At 43.7% G+C, this 19,965-nt stretch overlaps 1 protein-coding gene across 6 annotated transcripts in view; it reads right to left on the bottom strand.

Moving 5' to 3' along the window:
• LOC121531539 (suppressor of tumorigenicity 7 protein homolog) overlaps positions 1–19,965 on the bottom strand; it is an 83,491-nt gene that overhangs the window by 22,833 nt on the left and 40,693 nt on the right. For 5 of the 6 annotated variants that reach the window (XM_041836790.2, XM_041836793.2, XM_041836792.2 and 2 more), the window contains one exon: positions 17,846–17,881. In XM_041836790.2, the coding sequence (XP_041692724.1) occupies positions 17,846–17,881 (36 nt within the window). Of the gene's footprint in view, positions 1–2,423; positions 2,487–17,845; positions 17,882–19,965 lie in introns of those variants that run through there. The other variant, XM_041836794.2, reaches the window with a different exon arrangement.

Below are 19,965 nucleotides of genomic sequence, written 5' to 3' on the forward strand. Positions count from 1 at the left end.
AAAAAGAATAGTCACGCACTGTTGCACCTACGACACTAATCTAGTGAGCACTATTGGAGCTTAAAAGGTAATACATTTTTACAGTTAAATTACGTCTTTACTATAAAACCCATAAAAAAACTGTGTGCAAGCGCGTGCACACATAGGAGGCTCGGGCTCATACTGGTCTCGACTTAGGGCCTCCGAATCACTAAGTCCGCCCCTGCCCCCACGTGTCGGAGCCAACCAAAATTAGGGGCAATTTTCTCTGTATATCCACGGATGAGCCAGTCACACTTCATATGCAATGTAGGCTATGGGATGGTAGCTAGTGAAGTGCACAGACACAACACTAAATACTTCATCCAAGCTAGCTAACCACTGTAGCTATTATTGACATTATATACTGAACAAAAATATAAACGCAACATGTAAAGTGCTGGTTGCATGTTTCATGAGCTGAAATAAAAGATCCCAGAAATGTTCCATACGCACAAGAAGCTTATTTCCATCCATCTGACAGCTGCAGCATATCAAGAAGCTGAATAAACAGCATGATCATTACACAGGTGCACCTTGTGCTGGGGACAATAAAAGGCCACTCTAAAATGTGCAGTTTTGTCCCATAACACAATGCCACAGATGTCTCAAGTTTTGAGGGAGTGTGCAATTGGCATGCTGACTGCAGAAATGTCCACCAGAGCTGTTGAAAGATAATTAAATTATAATTTCTCTACCATACACTGCCTCCAACATTGTTTTAGAGAATTTGGCAGTACGTCCAACCTGCCTCACAATTGCAGACCACGTGTAACCATGCCAGCCAGGACCTCCACATCCGGCTTCTTCACCTACGGGATCGTCTGACCAGCCACACAGACAGCTGATGAAACTGAGGAGTATTTCGGTCTGTAATAAAGCCCTTTTGTGGGGAAAAACTCATTCTGATTGGCTGGGCCTGGCTCCCAAGTGGGTGGCTGCGCCCCTGCCTAGTCATGTGAAGTCCATAGATTAGGGCCTAATTTATTTATTTCAATTGACTGATTTCCTTATATGAACTGTAACTTAATAAAGTCGTTGAAATAGTTGCATTTTGCCTTTATATTTTTGTTCAGTATAATTAAATCACAATGGATTAGCTAGTTTCCATGAAACAGCTGCTTGTGTTAGCTGCCGAGTTAGTGCAGTGTCCTTAGCTAGCTAGCTATGTTGTGCTAGCTAGCGAATATGCTAACTTTAGTTAGCTAGCTAAACATGTGGCTATGGGCTGGCAGTATGGGATTGGAGAGTGAATTAAATTGTTTCTTCGTCATCTTGCTAGGCAGTTATCTAGCTGTGGCTATCTGGCTAGTCTCAACAAGGGCTTTCTACACAATAGCAACACTAGCGCAGATAGATTGGAATCTAGACCATAAGCAATATGCATGGGAATGTATTGCCAAACAATGCTACTGCCACCTTCTGGTTTGGAGTATTTTAACAAGGCTGACGACTTCTAAGATCTTTGCTGTGTTAACACAAAAGAGATTGACTGCCGACACTGTTCAGACGTGCTAAAGTACTGTCGGCAGGCAAACGTTTGACAATCCTACCAGTGTGTCTGAGCTTTAACAAACTGTAGCTTAGCCTACATCTGTATTGTGCCTAGTGGCGCACACTGTTAAGTTTTGGCCACATGAGAGAAAAATGCGGTGGCGCTGGTGTTTTTGTCTTACAGTAACGTTATACTATGCTATTATATTCAGTTCTGTATGTAGAATATTATCATTATGTGATCTTGCAGACACTGATTCAGCTTTGAGATAACTTTATTAAACGAGCACCATTCACCTGAGTGGCCTGTTCTCTACGCGTGGAGAATATACACATGTGCAGAATGGAGTAGCCTGGTGCTTCCCAGCAAAAATGACCAAGAACAGAATCAGGTCTGTGTCCCAAATGTCACCCTATTCACTACAGGACCCTATGGGCCTTGGTTCAAAACAGTGCACTATATGGGGAATAGGGTGCCACTTGGGAAACAGAACATGTCTGTCTGTCATGGACACTGATATCCTCATCTAGCTCTATGTCCCTTATGTATACACAGCTATCGGTTCACTCCCAATGTATGAAGACGGACACATAGACAAAACAAACACCCTCGCATGCACATACACGCACACAAGAGCAAACAATCACACAAGTACAAACACACTCACAGTACAAGTTCATATGAACAGGCACCTCAGCTCGCCCACATACTGAGCAAACTATTGAGCTCATGAATAAAAAACTAACAGTACCTCTTGGTGTATGTACCAACTGTACAGTACACTATCAAAAGGCCATTTACCTAGCAGCCTAGCCCAAAAGAAAACAGAACTCACCATGTCACCCTACTCAAGCTGTATAAAGAGAAGCTGATGCACATTATGTAGGCTACAATATAGGCTGTAACTCACCTTCCATTTCTCTGTGACATCTGTCTTGATAACAGTCAGAGAAACCCACCACAGGCAAACCACACACAGAGAGTACACACAGTGAGAGTCAAGGCAATAAAACCTTGCCTAAGAGCACAAAATGTGCTTTGTACGTGATAGGCATCTGTATTTGAGTGACAGCTGGTAAGGCCAATTATAACGCAGGACTGCCCTCTCTCTAGTAACACTGTAGAATCAGCCAAATCAGGAGCTCCCATTTTAATGTGGGGTGGTCTTCTCTTTCACGCCGCATGTAAAAGGTAACCATGACAACCCCTCTCAACGACCGTACACGAGAGTGCATGACTAGAAGACGTAGCTGGAGAGAGAGACAGTAAAGCTAGTCCATTAATGCCACGTGTCTCAACTGGCTTGGAAATGGGATGTTGTCTTTCCTGAACTGAAAAAGACCTGAGTGGTTGAAACATAGCAAAGAAAGCATATGGTTTTATTATTTTCATTTATTGAATTTAAAATAAACTATTTTTTTGTTGCCTTTCCTCGAAAAGAGCCCAATAAGAACCGGACAACTGCCAGACAGAGAGCCCAATGAAATTAAATGTAGAATGAGGTTACACTAAATCATACAGTGGTGCAGTAGCTGCAGGGAGTGATAATTTTCTAAATAAGATCCCTCTGAACCAATTACTTAAGGGCTCTCTGCTGTGAGCTTGCCTTGACTTCCTTTGAAGAAAATCAACATGCCTTTATGAGAGATGCTTGAACAACATCGATGAATTCTATGCATTTGCAATTCAAAATATAACATATAATACATCTGTGTCCTTAAAAGCAACCGAAGCTCCCTCATCATCTCCAACCTAGCAGTCAACATGAAGAGTGTTTAGGGTGTTTAGCCAAAAGGCTAAATATCGAGGGTAGGCTATTATTTGAAAGCTGGTGTCATGATGATCGGTGCTTGGCTGTCAATTATCAAATAAAATTATCTTGCTCTTATCCAGATCTCAAAACCCCCTGTCCACTTTATCAGCGAACTCTTGTCTATAGAGCATGTGCCAAAACCAGATTGGGCAAGTTTGCTATTTATCGCAACAGATTTGATGGCAAAACCATCGGTAGAGTTGAAAATGCGATGGAAACCCATTTAACTTATATTTTCTTTATTCGGTACATGGGAACGTAAACAACAGCGAAGATAAACATTTTTCAGCTGAAAGATTCCCAGAGCTTACCCATGATGTTGCAAAATGATTTAAGTAAATAAGTCATAGTTTTAGTCAAAGTACACTATGTATACAAAAGTATGTGGACAACGGTTCAAATTAGTGGATTTGGCCATTTCAGCCACACCCGTTGCTGTCACGTGTATAAAATAGAGCACACAGCCATGCAATCTCCATAAACAAACATTGGCAGCAAAATGGCCTTACTGAAGAGCTCAGTGACTTTCAACGTGGCACCATCATAGGATGCCACCTTTCCAACAAGTCAGTTCATCCAATTTCTGCCATGCTAGAGCTGCCCCGGGTCAACTGTAAGTGCTGTTATTGTGAAGTGGAAACGTCTAGGAGTGGTAGGCCACACAAGCTCACAGAACGGGACCGCCGAGTGCTGAAACACGTAGCGCTTAAAATTTGCTTATCCTCTGTTGCAACACTCACAACCGAGTTCCAAACTGCTTCTGGAAGCAACGTCAGCAGAAGAACTGTTCGCCGGGAGCTTCATGAAATGGGTTTCCATGGCCGAGCAGCTGCACACAAACCTAATATCACCATGTGCAATGCCAAGCGTTGGCTGGAGTGGTGTAAAGCTCGCCGCCATTGGACTCTGGAGCAGTGGAAACACGTTTTCTGGAATCTGGCAATCCGACGGGACGAATCTGGGTTTGGCGGATGCCAGGAGAACGCCACCTGCCCCAATGCATAGTGCCAACTGTAAAGTTTGGTGGAAGATGCTAGGTCCCTTAGTTCCAGTGAAGGGACATCTTAACGCTACAGCATACAATGACATTCTAGACGATTCTGTGCTTCCAACTTTGTGGCAACAGTTTGGGGAAGGCCGTTTCCTGTTTCAGCATGACAATGCCCCTGTGCACAAAGCGAGGTCCAAACAGAAATGGTTTGTTGAGATCGGTGTGGAAGAACTTGACTGGCCTGCATAAAGCCCTGACCTCAACCCCATCGAACACCTTTGGGATGAATTGGAACACCAGTGAAGAGGCCAGTCTCAACGTCAACAGTGAAAAGGCAGATTCGGATAATGACCTTCTAGGCAGAGTTGCAAAGAAAAAGCCATATCTCAGACTTGCCAATAAAAATAAAAGATTAAGATGGGCAGTCTGGGCTCCCGAGTGGCGCAGCGGTCTAAGGCCGTCATTGTAAATAAGAATTTGTTCTTAACTGACTTGCCTAGTCAAATAATGGTAAAATAAATAAATAAATAAAAATATGGCTTTTTCTTTGCAACTCTGCCTAGAAGGTCAGCATCCGAATCTGCCTTTTCACTGTTGACGTTGAGACTGGTGTTTTGCGGGTACTATTTAATGAAGCTGCCAGTTGAGGACCCGTGAGGCATCTGTTTCTTAAACTAGACACTCTAATGTATTTGTCCTCTTGCTCAGTTGTGCACCGGGGCCTCCCACTCCTCTTTCTATTCTGGTTAGAGCCAGTTTGCGCTGTTCTGTGAAGGGTGTAGTACACAGCGTTGTACGAGATTTTCAGTTTCTTGGCAAATTCTCGCATGGAATAGCCTTCATTTCTCCGAACAAGAATACACTGACGAGTTTCAGAAGAAAGTCATTTGTTTCTGGCCATTTTGAGCCTGTAATCAAACCCACAATTGCTGATGCTCCAGATTCTCAACTAGTCTCAAGAAGGCCAGTTTTATTGCTTCTTTAAATCAGCACAACTGTTTTCAGCTGTGCTAACATAATTGCAAAAGGGTTTTCTAATGATCAATTAGCCTTTTAAAATGATAAACTTGGATTAGCAAACACAACGTGCCATTGGAACACAGGACTGACGGTTGCTGATAATGGGCCTCTGTACGCCTATGTAGATATTCCATAAAAAAATCAGCCGTTTCCAGCTACAATAGCCATTTACAACACTAACAATGTCTACACTGTATTTCTGATCAATTTGATGTTATTTTAATGGAAACAAGGACATTTCTAAGTGACCCCAAACTTTTGAATGGTAGCGTATATACACACTACCAGTCAAAAGTTTGGACACACCTACTCATTCAACAGTTTTTCTTTATTCTTACTATTTTTCATATTGTAGAATAATAGTGAAGACATCAAAACTATGAATAACAAATAAATAAATAAATTATATTTGAGATTATTCAAATAGCCACCCTTTGCCTTGATGACAGCTTTGCACACTCTTGGCATTCTCTCAACCAGCTTCATGAGGTAGTCACATGGAATGCATTTCAATTAACAGGTGTGCCTTCTTAAAAGTTAATTTGTGGAATTAATGCGTTTGAGCCAATCAGTTGTGTTGTGACAAGGTAGGGGTGGTATACAGAAGATAGCCCTATTTGGTAAAATACCAAGTCCATATTATGGCAAGAACAGCTCAAATAAGGAAAGAGAAATGACAGTCCATCATTACTTTAAGACATGAAGGTCAGTCAATGTGTAAAATTCCAAGAACTTTGAAAGTTTCTTCAAGTGAAGTCGCAAAAACAATCAAGTGCTATGATGAAACTGGCTCGCATGAGGACCACCACAGGAAAGGAAGACCCAGAGTTACCTCTGCTGCAGAAGATACGTTCATTAGAGTTACCAGCCTCAGATTGCAGCCCAAATAAATGCTTCACAGAGTTCAAGTTCATCTCAACATCAACTGTTCAGAGGAGACTGCGTGAATCAGGCTTTCATGGTCGAATTGCTGCAAAGAAACCACTACTAAAGGACCAACAAGAAGAATAGACTTTCTTGGGCCAAGAAACACAGGAAATGGACATTAGACCGGTGGAAATCTGTCCTTTGGTCTGACGAGATTTTTGGTTCCAACCACCGTGTCTTTGTGAGAAACAGAGAAAGTGAACGGATGATCTCTGCATGTGTGGTTCCCACCGTGAAGCATGGAGGATGAGCTGTAATGGTGTGGGGGTGCATTGCTGGTGACACTGTCTGTGATTTATTTAGAAATCAAGGCACACTTAACAGGCATGGCTACCACAGCATTCTGCAGTGATACGCCATCCCATCTGGTTTCCGCTTAGTGGGACTATAATTTGTTTTTCAACAGCACAATGACCCAAAACACACCTCCAGGCTGTTTAAGGGCTATTTGACCAAGGAGAGTGATGGAGTGCTGCATCAGATGACCTGGCCTCCACAATCACCTGACCTCAACCCAATTGAAATGGTTTGGAATGAGTTGGACCGCAGAGTGAAGAAAAAGCAGCCAACGAGTGCTCAGCATATGTGGGATCTCCTTTAAGACAGTTGGAAAAGAAAGCACCCAGTTGCCATTTGCTGTACACACTCTATCTGTTTTTGCGTTTATAAGTTTAATTTTTTTTTTTCTTTTTTCTTTTCTTAAAACTGCATTGTTGGTTAAGGGCTTGTAAGTAAGCATTTCACTGTAAGGTCTACTACACCTGTTGTATTCGGCGCATGTGGCAAATAACATTTGATTTGATCCTCATGAAGCTGGTTGAGAGAATGCCAAGAGTGTGCAAAGCTGTCATCAAGGCAAAGGGTGGCTATTTGAAGAATCTCAAATACAATATATATTTTGATTTGTTTAACACTTTTTTGGTTACTACATGATTCCATATGTGTTATTTCATAGTTTTGATGTCTTCACTATTATTCTACAATATGAAAAATAGTAAAAATAAAGTAAAACCGTTGAATGAGTAGGTGTGTCCAAACTTTTGACTGGTAGTGTATATACACAGTGCAGCCTGAAAGTGTTCAGACCCATTGACTTTTTCCACATTTTATTACGTTACAGCCTTATTCTAAAATTGATTAAATTGTTTGTTTCGCCCTCATCAATCTATACATAACAAAGCAAAAATATATATATATTTTTTTTTAGAAAAGTTAGCAAATGTATTACAATTTTTAGACCAAAATATCACATTTACCTAAGTATTCAGACCCTTTATTCAGTACTTTGTTGAAGCACCTTTGGCAGCGATTACAGCCTCAAGTCTTCTTGGGTATGATGCTACAAGCTTGGCACACCTGTATTTGGGGAGTTTCTCCCATTCTTCTCTGCAGATCCTCTCAAGCTCTGTCAGGTTGGATGGGGAGCGTTGCTGCACAAATATTTTCAGGTCTCTCCAGAGATGTTTGATCGGGTTCAAGTCCGGGCTCTGGCTGGGCCACTCAAGGACATTCAGAGACTTGTCTCGAAGCCACTCCTGCGTTGTCTTGGCTGTGTGCTTAAGGTCGATGTCCTGTTGGAAGGTGAACCTTCGCCCTAGTCTGAGGTCCTGAGCAGATTTTCATCAAGAATCTCTCTGTACTTTGCTCCGTTCATCTTTCCCTCGATCCTGACTAGTCTCCCAGACCCTGCCGCTGAAAAACATCCCCACAGCATGATGCTGCCACCAACATGCTTCACCGTAGAGATGGTGCCAGGTTTCCTCCAGACGTGACGCTTGGCATTCAGGCCAAAGAGTTCAATCTTGGTTTCATCAGACCAGAGAATCATGTGTCTCATGGTCTGAGAGTCTTTAGGTGCCTTTTGGTAAACTCCAAGCGGGCTGTCATGTGCCTTTTACTGAGGAGTGGCTTCCGTCTGGCCACTCTACCATAAAGGCCTGATTGGTGGAGTGCTGAAGATATGGTTGTCCTTCTGGAAGGTTCTCCCATCTCCACAGACAAACTCTGGAGCTCTGTCAGAGTGACCATCGGTTTCTTGGTCACCTCCCTGACCAAGACCCTTCTCCCCTGATTGCTCAGTTTGGCTGGGCAGCCAGCTCTAGGACGAGTCTTGGTGGTTCCAAACTTCTTCCATTTAAGAATGATGGAGGCCACTGTGTTCTTGGGGACCTTCAATGCTGGATAACATTTTTGGTACCCTTCCCCAGATCTGTGCCTCGACACAATCCTGTCTCTGAGCTCTCCGGACAATTCCTTTGACCTCATGGCTTGGTTTTTACCCTGACATGCACTGTCAACTGTAGGACCTTATATAGACAGGTGTGTGCCTTTCCAAATCATGTCCAATCAATTGAATTGACCACAGGTGGACTCCAATCAAGTTTTAGAAACATCTTAAGGATGATCAATGGAAACAGGATGCACCTGAGCTCAATTTCAAGTCTCATAGCAAAGGGTCTGAATACTGTCTAAAACGTTCTAAAGGTTATAGCGTTCTACTGTGCTTATTATTGCTAGCTATTAGCCGCAAGGCTTCTAACTAGCTAGCTTATAACGCTGTTTACACAAGCTACCGTCTGCTAGCCACCAGCCACGAGGCTTCTAACTAGCTAGCCTACAGCGTCTACACGTTGTTCTTACAACAGGCGTTGCTTCTTTCTCCTAGCAAGCCTTGTTCCTCACAATGGCCACTACTATCCCATCCCAAGATGAGCCTAGCCCAGCACTCAAACCCCCACGTTTTTGCGCTTGCGGTTCCATGATTGCATGGAAGGATTCCCACCCTCAATGCATCAATTGCTTGGGAAAGGAACATGCCGAGTCCTGTGAGCACTGCAAACTGCAGGTCTGGGGAGGAGGCTTAAACAAGCTCTCTCTATAGCCCCTCTCGCCTCCGAGCCAACAGCGAAGGCTCTGCTCCCCACAACCGAACCGAGTTGGGGCAAGGTCATGGATAGCCTTGATTCCCTCCCCTCACAGTCTGACGACGTCGTGTCAGGGGAAGGCGAGCTATGGGAGGATGACGATGTGATTAATCTCACGGATATCCTCGAGATAGTTTAGGAGATGGGGGCTGACAACACCGATCTCCCGCCTTCAGGCCCCGAGAGCAGTGAAGCCGCCCCTCCTCCGTTGTAGTTTGGGCTCCTCTATGTCTGCAGTTTATACAGTTTATCCATAACTGTTATGTTGTTTTTAGGGGGGGCACGTCGCTTACACCCAGTCTCTAAGACTTTAGCTCGTTCTGGGACATGTCGTCTATTGTGATTAAGATCCTTTCAGAGCAGCTACTAGCCGCTGTGAAGCATAGAGATGTAATATTCCTCCATCTTTCACTTTGCTACTGCCCTTGGCATCCCTAAGCGAGTGTATAGATTGTGCTCTACCAGCCACTGTTCACGGCCGCAGTCTCCTCAGGGGCTTTTCAGGTTACTGTACCGAACGTCATCCTTTGACCTAGGTCAACATTTTCTCATTGTCGCACCTTGGAGCCTATGGCTTTTCGCCTGTCTCCTTCCCCAGAAGGGCGTCCCCGTTGTTGTCCAATACGTGCATCTACTTGGATTGAACGAGAGCTCAGGCAAGGGTGTTATGCTCTTAGCTCTTTGGGCAATCACCCTCGAAAGAGGTATCTTGCTGGATCATGGGGGCTATTATATTGATTTATAATGGCGAGGGCCTGAAAGGGCCCGCTCTTATAGAGTTTACCTCTTGGGCACTGTTTTTGGGACATATCTCATTAAACTGAGATTTTGTGCGCCACGTATTGGGCTTCCCCTCACTTTGTTATGAGTTTTTTTCCCCTCGACGGCTTGTTTCTGCACCTACTTTGTGAGCACTCCCTGATGTTGGGACTACGCTGGCTTCGGAGAGCATGTTTTGCGATACGGGAGTTGGCCATATCCCCATAGTTATACATTGAAACTAGTTTTTGAAAGAGAATTTAAGGTTACTTTCGTAACCCTGATTTTCTGATAATATGAATGATGTATCACAACATTCTCCTGCTCGCAAGAGTGCGAGGAAGAGAAGCATGCTTGAGAATGACCAGAGGGCAGGAGAGTGGCTCATTATAAGGCGGTAAGTGGCTCACCTCATTCGCCACTCTACCGGTCTGTCTCCAGCAGATGCTTTTGTTAGGTCCTTCCGAGAGTATTGGTGATCCTGGCGATTCCCCATAGTGATACATCTCACTCATATTATCAAAGAATGGGTTACGAAAGTAACCCTCAGTTATCCATATTACCGGAGCTTCATCTTTCGAACTATTTATATGGCGGATTCACAGCCGCAATTTATGGAAAATGCCAAAACTTTGGAGATAACAGATGGCAAACTCAAAGATACTGGTTTCCCCCGTCCATCTGTGGAGAAGTTTTCCCTAAATGCTTATGACAAATCCAGCTCCAGAACCAGCCATAGCCTAGCCAGCTGGCTAATCTTTTGAATATGGTGTAGTTAAAAAAAACAGCAACAACAGATAACATTAGCTAAGTAGATAAGGTTAGCAAGATAGCTAGCTAGATAAGGTTAGCAAGATAGCTAGCTAGATAAGGTTAGCATGCTAGCTAGGTACACTGACAGCTGTCAATGCCCTATTTGTTGTTTTTTCTCAACTCCACGATGTTCCCACCCCCAATTCGTGAATATGTATTAGGAGCCTAGGTTATTCTTTTCCGCTCTAGGACAGGAATTAAGTCGAAATAGGGGCAGTAACTTCCTCTGGAGGGTGCCATTAACCGCAAAAGTGCTTTTTATGTGGACTACGTCATAATGTTCAGCATTTTATCCGCAACAAGTCAGTTTGATGGAAACACACCACAATTGGGAAAATGCATATATCATTTTTATGCGGATTTTAGAATATTCGTATAAAAATCTGTCACCATTTGGATGGAAACCTAGCTACTAGAACAAAAATTGCAGTAGTCAGCAGTTACCACAGGAACCTGACCCTGAGCTATCCGTTTCTACCACTCGGAGGCAGGCCTGGTAACCACTGCAACAGAGAGAGGCAGCTGGTTGCCTTCAGAGTTGTGTATGCCTTTATTATACTGCCCCTTTCAGTAAGCACCTAGCTAACCCTACACTGCCCTGAGGCTCAACAAACAACAACTAGAATAGACCCATGCATGGCCAGGAACTGTTTGGACAACAGGCGTCAACTAACGTCCACAAGTGGTGGTAGTCCCCCACTCCAGTTCTGACTTGATGCACTTCTTTGTGGCATCTGAAGTTGCTACACTACACTGTACACTACTAGAAGCGATGGTGATTGCTTCATATGGCTCTCAAAAAGTTTATAATGATATATAGAACCGTGCAAAGCACCCTTATTTTTTGCAGCGTAGCAAACAAATGAAGTCCAAGTGATAGGCGTATTATATTCTCATATTAATAAGTGTGCATTTATATGTTGTCATCTGACTGTGCAGCCAGGTATATTGTAATGGCCTACATATGAACATTATCATACTATGTGAGTATATTGTAGTGGTGTCCATCTTAGACTGCTGATATCATATGGTTAGCAGTTTTCATACCAAAGCGGCATACTGAGGCAGAGATCAATCAATCAATACCACTCAGTCTTTAACTACAGGTCACCTTCACCAAAAAAAATGCAGTGCCTCACACAATACATACACAAGGACGCCATTATAAGATGAGTTTCTTGGTCTATAAAATATCTCAGTTGGGTAAGTGGTTCAGTCTAATATGATGGCCAAAGGATAAAAGTGACCTATCACAGTAAAGTAAGGTGGCTTGGACCATGGGGTCAGACTTGTGTGGCTGTAGTCAGCTCATTCTTGACCAAAACACATACCCTCGCAAAATCAACACAACAACACATTCAGCCTCCTTTTGGTGCTGTTCTGTATCCACTCTGTACATTATGTACATCCACCATTTCTAGGTGCATTTCCCATAGCAACCTCTACACTCTACAGTGTAATGCAAAAGGCAATTGAAATGAAACCAGGAAAGAGCAGCAGCAGTCAATACCCAAACCTAACAACAAACCTGTGTGTATGTGTGCCAACTCACCGACTCTGCTTTCTGACACACCAGGTACACTAAGCATTGTAGTAGTTGATTAATAGTGGCATGTAATGACCCTCCACTGATGCAACTTTTGGCTTCAGACCTACACTAAGTTCTTAAAGACAACAACAGGTCAGAACGACCTTTAGCGAGACTCCTGCGGAACAGGACTCAAACAACTGTTGAAATCAAATCTTCAGATAGATAACAGAACATCCGTATCCACTTAACCACCATACAATTTCTCAAATGAAAATATTAAATTCAGATGATATGATACGAGGAAGCTGCATTTTGATGCATGACTAGTCCACTCCACTCCGCTCTCTGTTTAGAAGCCAGGGAAACTGGTAACAGAAAGGGACTCTGGTTGCTTGCTGCTGGACTATTGCACGCAATCTCTAATCTGACTTCCAGGAGAGAGAAAGAAGTAGCCTAACTTTGGCACTGTGACTGTGTGACCACAACAATTTCTATTAGATCACAGCCATGGAAATTCCTTGTGGCATCGTGCTGGTAGATTCAGGGGCATCATGGGACTGATCAAAAAGGGGAAGGGGTCCTCTCACGGGGACAGAGGACAGGGGTGAGGGGGGCAAGTAGATTATCTGGAACAGCGGACCACCTGCAGATCAGTGTGACAGCTCCTCAAACTGACAGTGAGGAGGGAGGGAGGGAGGGGGGGGGGTACAGTCTACAGCAAGGGTAGGCAACTAGATTCAGCCAGGGGCTGATTTTTGTCGGAGTGGATGGTCGGGGGGCCGGAACCTAATTATAATAATTTACACACTGAAAATTGACCACAACTAAGCCCAGAAAGAGAATATATTTGAAAATAACAATCATTTCATACCTTTGTTACATTAAGACACGGTCACATATTTATTTTTTTACTTGTGGGAATACTTTAACGGATTCCCTAAATGAAAGACAATTGCTAAAAACTTTGGGGGGCCCCTCCCAAAAAACGAAGAAAACACTCAACCCCTGGTCTACAGTGAGGTGCCCGCCCACACCAATCCAAACACTGCTGCTATACATCAAGCCTAAGATAGCATGTATGCTAGCCAGGGCTCTAAATGCGACCATTTTTTTTGCATATAAAGTGCATTCAGAAAGAATTCTGACCCCTTTACTTTTTCCAAATTGTGTTACGTTACTGCCTTATTCTTAAATGGATTACATATTTTTTTTCCTCATCAATCTACATACAATACCCCATAATGACAAAGTAAAAACAGGTTTTTAGAAATGAAACTGACATTTACATAAAGTATTCAGACCCTTTAAATAGTACTTTGTTGAAGCACCTTTGGCAGCGTTTACAGCCTAGAGTCTTCTTGGGTATGACGCTACAAGATTGGCACACCTGTATTTGGGGAGTTTATCCCATTATTCTCTGTAGATCCTCTCAAGCTCTGTCAGGTTGGATGGGGAGCGTCTCTGCAGTTATTTTCAGGTCTCTCCAGATATGTTTGATCGGGTTCAAGACCGGGCTCTGGCTGTGCCACTCAAGGACATTCAGAGACTTGTCCCGAAGGCACTCCTGCATTGTCTTGGATGTGTGCTTAGGGTCGTTGTACTGTTGGAAGGTGAACCTTCGTCCCAGTTTGAGGTCCTGAGCACTCTGGAGCAGGTTTTCATCAAGGATCCCTTTGTACTTTGCTCCACTCATCTTTCCCTTGGTCCTGACTAGTCTCCCAGTCCCTGCCGCTGAAAAACATCCTCACAGCATGATGCTGCCATCACCATGCTTCACCGTAGGGACAGTATTGGCCAGGTGATGAGCGGTGCCTGGTTTCCTCCAGACAAGACTCTTGGCATTCAGGCCAAAGAGTTCAATCTTGGTTTCATCAGACCATAACATCTTGTTCTCATGGTCTGAGAGTCCTTTTTGGCAAACTCCAAGCGGGCTGTCATGTGCCTTTTACTGAGGAGTGGCTTCCATCTGGCCACTCTACCATAATGGCCTGATTGGTAGAGTGCTGCAGAGATGTTTGTCCTTCTGGAAGGTTCTCCCATCTCCACAGAGGAACTCTGGAGCTCTGTCAGAGTGACCATCGGGATCTTGGTCACCTCCCTGACCAAGGCCCTTCTCCCCCGATTGCTCAGTTTGGCCGGGTGTTGGTGGTTCCAAACTGTGTTCTTGGGGACCTTCAATGTTGCATACACAATCCTGTCTCAGAGCTCTACGGACCATTCCTTCGATCTCATGGCTTGGTTTTTGCTCTGACATGCCCTGTCAACTGTGGGACCTTATATAGACAGGTGCGTGCTTTTCCAAATCATGTCCAATCAATTGATTTTACCACAGGTGGACTCCAATCAAGTTGTAGAAACATCTCAAGGAGATGTAATCAATGTGCAAAAAAAATGGAAAACCTGTTTTCGCTTTGTCATTATGGGGTATTGTGTGTAGATTGATATATATTTTTAATCCATTTTAGAATAAGGCTGTAACGTAACGAAATGTGGAAGGGTCTGAATACTTTCCGAATGAACTTACTCCTAAATTTTGCTGTACGATTGAGAAGGGGGTAGCTGACGAAAGGAAAGATGTGGGCGTGTGGAAAGGAGTGGGTGTGTCGAAAGGAACGTAGTGGGCGTGTGGAAAGGAGTGGATGTGTTGAACGCACTCTGCTACAGGTTAGACGGTTTTGATTGAGCTGTGTTTCTGTCCGTTTCTTGACACGCAACTACCATACCACGAGAGTTTGGATGAGTCTGAGTCGTATTTTACTGTTTGTTTACACCAGGGTTCTTCAATCCTGGTCCTGGAGGGCCGAAACACTTCTGTTTTTTATTTCTACCTGGTAGTTAATTGCACTCACCTGGTTTTCCCAGGTCTGAATTAGCCCCTGATTAGAAGGAGAGGATGAAAAACAGAGGTGTTTCGGCCCTCCAGGACCAGGATTGAAGAACCCTGGTTTACACAAATAATTGTACATTTTCAGTTATAAAACTGACGATTTTTTATTTTTTTATTAAAAGTACAGATAAGTGTACTGTTGCTTGTATGAGTTGTATGTGTGTGCTTACTGTGACAGTCCGGGGCCTAAAATTAACACCTGCCACCTGATAAATGCGGATAGATTTTGGCATTGGCCGGTAAGATGTTAATTTCACTAGCCATGTTGGCGGGTGGTCAGGGCTCCACAGTGCGAGCATTTCACTCGCATTTATGAATAAAAACAGTCAAGTATGATCACATTTATAGTAAAATAAATGCGGCAGTAGCTGTTTTCAAAATGTCTGCCGTTTCATGTCATAGATGGTAAATTAATCCTATATAGCCTATCCCACCTCGCGCTGCAACACTGCCTGGCTGGGGGCTGTGCGCACGTGAAGAGCTGAGTGAAAGTTTCAATTTTAGAAGCGCTGTGCACAGGCATAGAAGTTGGTCTAATTTACACTACCGGTCAAAAGTTTTAGTACACCTACTCATTCAAGGGTTTTTCTATATTTTTACATTGTAGAATAATAGTGATGACATCAAAACTAATAACAAATAAGCAAAGAGAAACGACAGTCCATCATTACTTTAAGACAACATTTCAAGAACTTTGAAGGTTTCTTCAAGTGCAGTCGCAAAAACAATGAAGCGCTATGATGAAACTGGCTCTCAAGAGGACCGCCACAGGAAAGGAAGACGCAGAGTTACCTCTGCTGCAGAGGATAAGTTCATTAGAGTTACCAGCCTCAGAAATGGCAGCCCAAATAAATGCTTCACAGAGTTCAAGTAACAGACACAGCTCAACATCAACTGTTCAGAGGAGACTGTGTGAATCAGGCCTTCATGGTCGAATTGCTGCAAAGAAACCACTACCAAAGGACACCAATAATAAGAAGAGACTTGCTTGGGCCAAGAAACACGAGCAATGGACATTAGACCGGTGGAAATGTGTCCTTTGGTCTGGAGTCCAAATTTGAGATTTTTGGTTCCAACCGCCGTGTCTTTGTGAGACGTGGTGTGGGTGAACGGATGATCTCCGCATGTGTATTTCCCACCGTAAAGCATGGAGGAGGTGTTATGGTGACACTGTCTGTGATTTATTTAGAATTCAAGGCACACTTTACCAGAATGGCTACCACAGCATTCTGCAGCAATACGCCATCCCATCTGGTTTGGGCTTAGTGGGACGATCATTTGTTTTTCAACAGGACAATGACCCAACACACCTCCAGGCCGTGTAAGGGCTATTTTACCAAGAAGGAGAGTGATGGAGTGCTGCATCAGATGACCTGGCCTCCACTATCCCCCAACTTCAACCAAATTGAGATGGTTTGGGATGAGTCGGACCGCAGAGTGAAGGAAAAGCAGCCAACAAGTGCTCAGCATATGTGGGAACTCCTTCAAGCCTGTTGGAAAAGCATTCCAGGTGAAGCTGGTTGAGAGAATGCCAAGAGTGTGCAAAGCTGACATCAAGGCAAAGGGTGGCTATTTGAAGAATCTCAAATATAAAATATATTTTGATTTGTTTAACACTTTTCTGGTTACTACATGATTCCATATGTGTTATTTCATAGTTTTGATGTCTTCACTATTATTCTCCAATGTAGAAAATAGTAAAAATAATGAAAAACCCTTGAATGAGTAGGTGTTCTAAAACTTTTGACCAGTAGTGTATATCCGAACGTTTGAGGACACAGAAAGAAAGGGATAGTTTCTTCTGGAGATCAATGATCATAGCAATTCATTAATGACTGATCTCTTCCATTCATCAACATTTTAGCTTTTTATAATAAATAAATGTATTTACATTGTTACATAGTTTATAGGGCACAACATGTGCTTCAGAAGTAGCTAGAATACATAAAGGCCCAATACAGGTAAATATTTTCTGGTGCTCCTAACTTTTATAAGTTGGGAGCACCAGTGCTACCAATGAGAGATGTTAATGTAGCATGTGGAAATGCTACATTCACCCCTCTCAATGTCACCTGACTGAGCAGGAGAGTGATGGAGATTGAGATTGAGAAAACTACCTGCAATGGCAGGAGGGTTCTGAAAGCAAACTGTAGAAAAACATGATCCATTCATCTATCTATAAAACATTACGTGGAATGCACGCATATAACATGCACACAGAGAGAGTCAGTAACTGTGTCTATTTCAGGCTAGCTAGCCAAGCCATTCCATTTAGAGATGTGAGAAGAGAATACACTGCATCACAGGATAAATCTGGGATAAACATGGAGGCGTGCAGGAAGACTGGTGGGGGAAAAAACTGAAATAAAGGAGGGGAGGGAAGTAAGGCGGAGGAAGGGATTGAGAGAGAGATAGCTGATTGTGATGCAAAAATCTATCATAGACCCTTTATGCAAAATGGTAGATCCCAGCTTTCTTGCCGAGCAATCTGTCATCAGGAAACATTGAAAACAACACGAAGGACAGAGAAAGGGGAAAAAGAGAGGGATGGAGAGAGGATAGGGAGAGCGCAGAATGAAGCGAGCAGACACCGTAACACCAGACAATAATACACAACACACAGAGAGAAAGACAGATGAGGCTGGAGGATGGCGATACGGTACTTACATGAGGACTCTGTGCCAAACATGGCTGGGCCGGGAGCTGCGATGGAGATAGAGGAGAGAGGGAGAGAGGGAAGAGGGAGGGAGAGAGAGAGGGAGGGGGGTTGATGAGCAGGCAGCTACACAGCGGGGGTCATCAAAGCACACAATGCAGCCAGCCGGCCTGCCCTGGCTTTCAGACACCCAGATGCTCCGCTCGCTCGCTCGCTCGCAAGCTTGGCGCTCCGCTCCCGTAGCCGCTAAACGGCCTTCCTCCACACACACAGCTCCCAAAACACACACACACACACACTCAGTCCAGCCGCTGAACAGGGGCCTCAGGAGAGGGAAGAAAAACCCTCCAACAATAGAAATCCTTCTCCACAGAAAACAAACGTGTTAAAATCCAGACAGAGAAGGAGCTGCCTGCCTGCTGCAGCTAGCTCTCGCTTTCCTCTACTCCTCTTGTTGTCTCCTACTATCCTCTGTTTCTCTCGCTCGTTCTCGCTTTGTATATGTCCGTGCAGCCGAGAACGAGAGGCGAGCTGTCCCGGGTAAAAAAGCTGAAAGCAGATACTGCAATCCTGTAGGCAGGCCGGTGGGTAAGTCTATAGCTATGCAAACAGTGAGTGATGTCAGGAGCCCTGCGAAACACTGGTCGCGTTCCCCTGCTCAGACGTTGCATGCATCAACCAATAGTTGCGTGCCACGTCATCAACTGTGCTGTCGGGTACCAGATTGCTCTAACATAACGTATCAGGTGAAGAAAGACGCCTGAGCAGAGGAATCGGAAGTTATGTTAAAAATACTGTATTCCTGAAAACCGGCAACATCCGCTTTTTTCCAATGCTGCTAAGGGTGAGATTGCTATAACATATGTGGTTAGCTGATACTTAAAATACCTATCCAGGCGTAAGACCTGGCATGCGTCAACAATGCCTGGGCAGAGAAACGCACCCACTGACTGACTGCTGCTGGAGAGAGGAGAGAAGGCGAAGGGGAGGGGGAGGGGGAGATGGAGGAAGGAAGGGGGCACTGGGAAAAGACCTATCAAATGGGGTTGTCTATTATGGTCCCCCATAAAACCTGCTGTTAAACACACACACACACATCCCCCACCGAAGGAGCGGTAGGCTAAGGGGAATAAGGGCAGCTCCAATGTGGCAGCTCCACAAATTGAAATGAATAAGAACCATTACTCTGGAGACAGCTGTGTGTATACCTGCCTGTGCAGCAGCAACACTAATGAACACACACCAGGTGAATTCACCTACCTACAGTACAGGGAATCATCTAACCACATTCAACCATATAGGGTACCCAAAATATTAGGCCTATCTATGTGTGTGGGTTGTAATTACATGAACATTCAGCAAACTTCCATATTAATTGGGGGAAAAAATCTGCGCAATGGCCAGCAAACAAATCAGGCACGCACCGAACTGCAACATCTTTTCATTTTAATGATGACACTGATTAAGCATGATACCCACAGTCTGGTAAGAGCGCCTGATTATTAATTCAGTAGTATCTTTAACATATTGCATGAATCTGAATGTTGTACACATGAATGCATAGTAGTAGATTAGAGATAGAATATCATTATCAGAGTGCATACGTAGGAGATTATGTGAATAGGAGACCATGAGTATGTGTATATTTAGGGCAGCTATGCTGGGTGTTTATGTAATAATCAAGGGTGTTCATGATGAGTGCGTGTGTCAGGGTTTCCGTTAGCCAGAAATATGATTTTTGAATTACCAGTCGATGTAAATTCATTTGACCATCATGGTTATCGGTCTATAGGTTAATGTGCATAATTTAGTGGAATTAAATTGGCTTGTGTGTATTTTCGTTAGTCATCATATAATCTTATTTATCCAACACAACTATCACACACACACAGCATACAGACCCTAATTTGAGAGGGATTTCTCCTGCAGCTCCTCAGCTGGTTGCTTCTGGAGTAAAACATGTGCTTTTACAGGCCCATTCATTGCGCAACAATTCTAAATACAATCATGTGTTAAAAACTGTTTTGGTGCAAGATTAAAAAGAGCTAATATTTTGTGTCTGTATGTGTGTGTGTGTCACTGGGCCTATATGTAAAACTTGCTGTCATGTCAGACAGACAGCCCAAACTGT

Source organism: Coregonus clupeaformis, chromosome 19, assembly GCF_020615455.1.
Source record: "Coregonus clupeaformis isolate EN_2021a chromosome 19, ASM2061545v1, whole genome shotgun sequence".
Taxonomy (NCBI): Eukaryota; Metazoa; Chordata; class Actinopteri; order Salmoniformes; family Salmonidae; genus Coregonus; species Coregonus clupeaformis.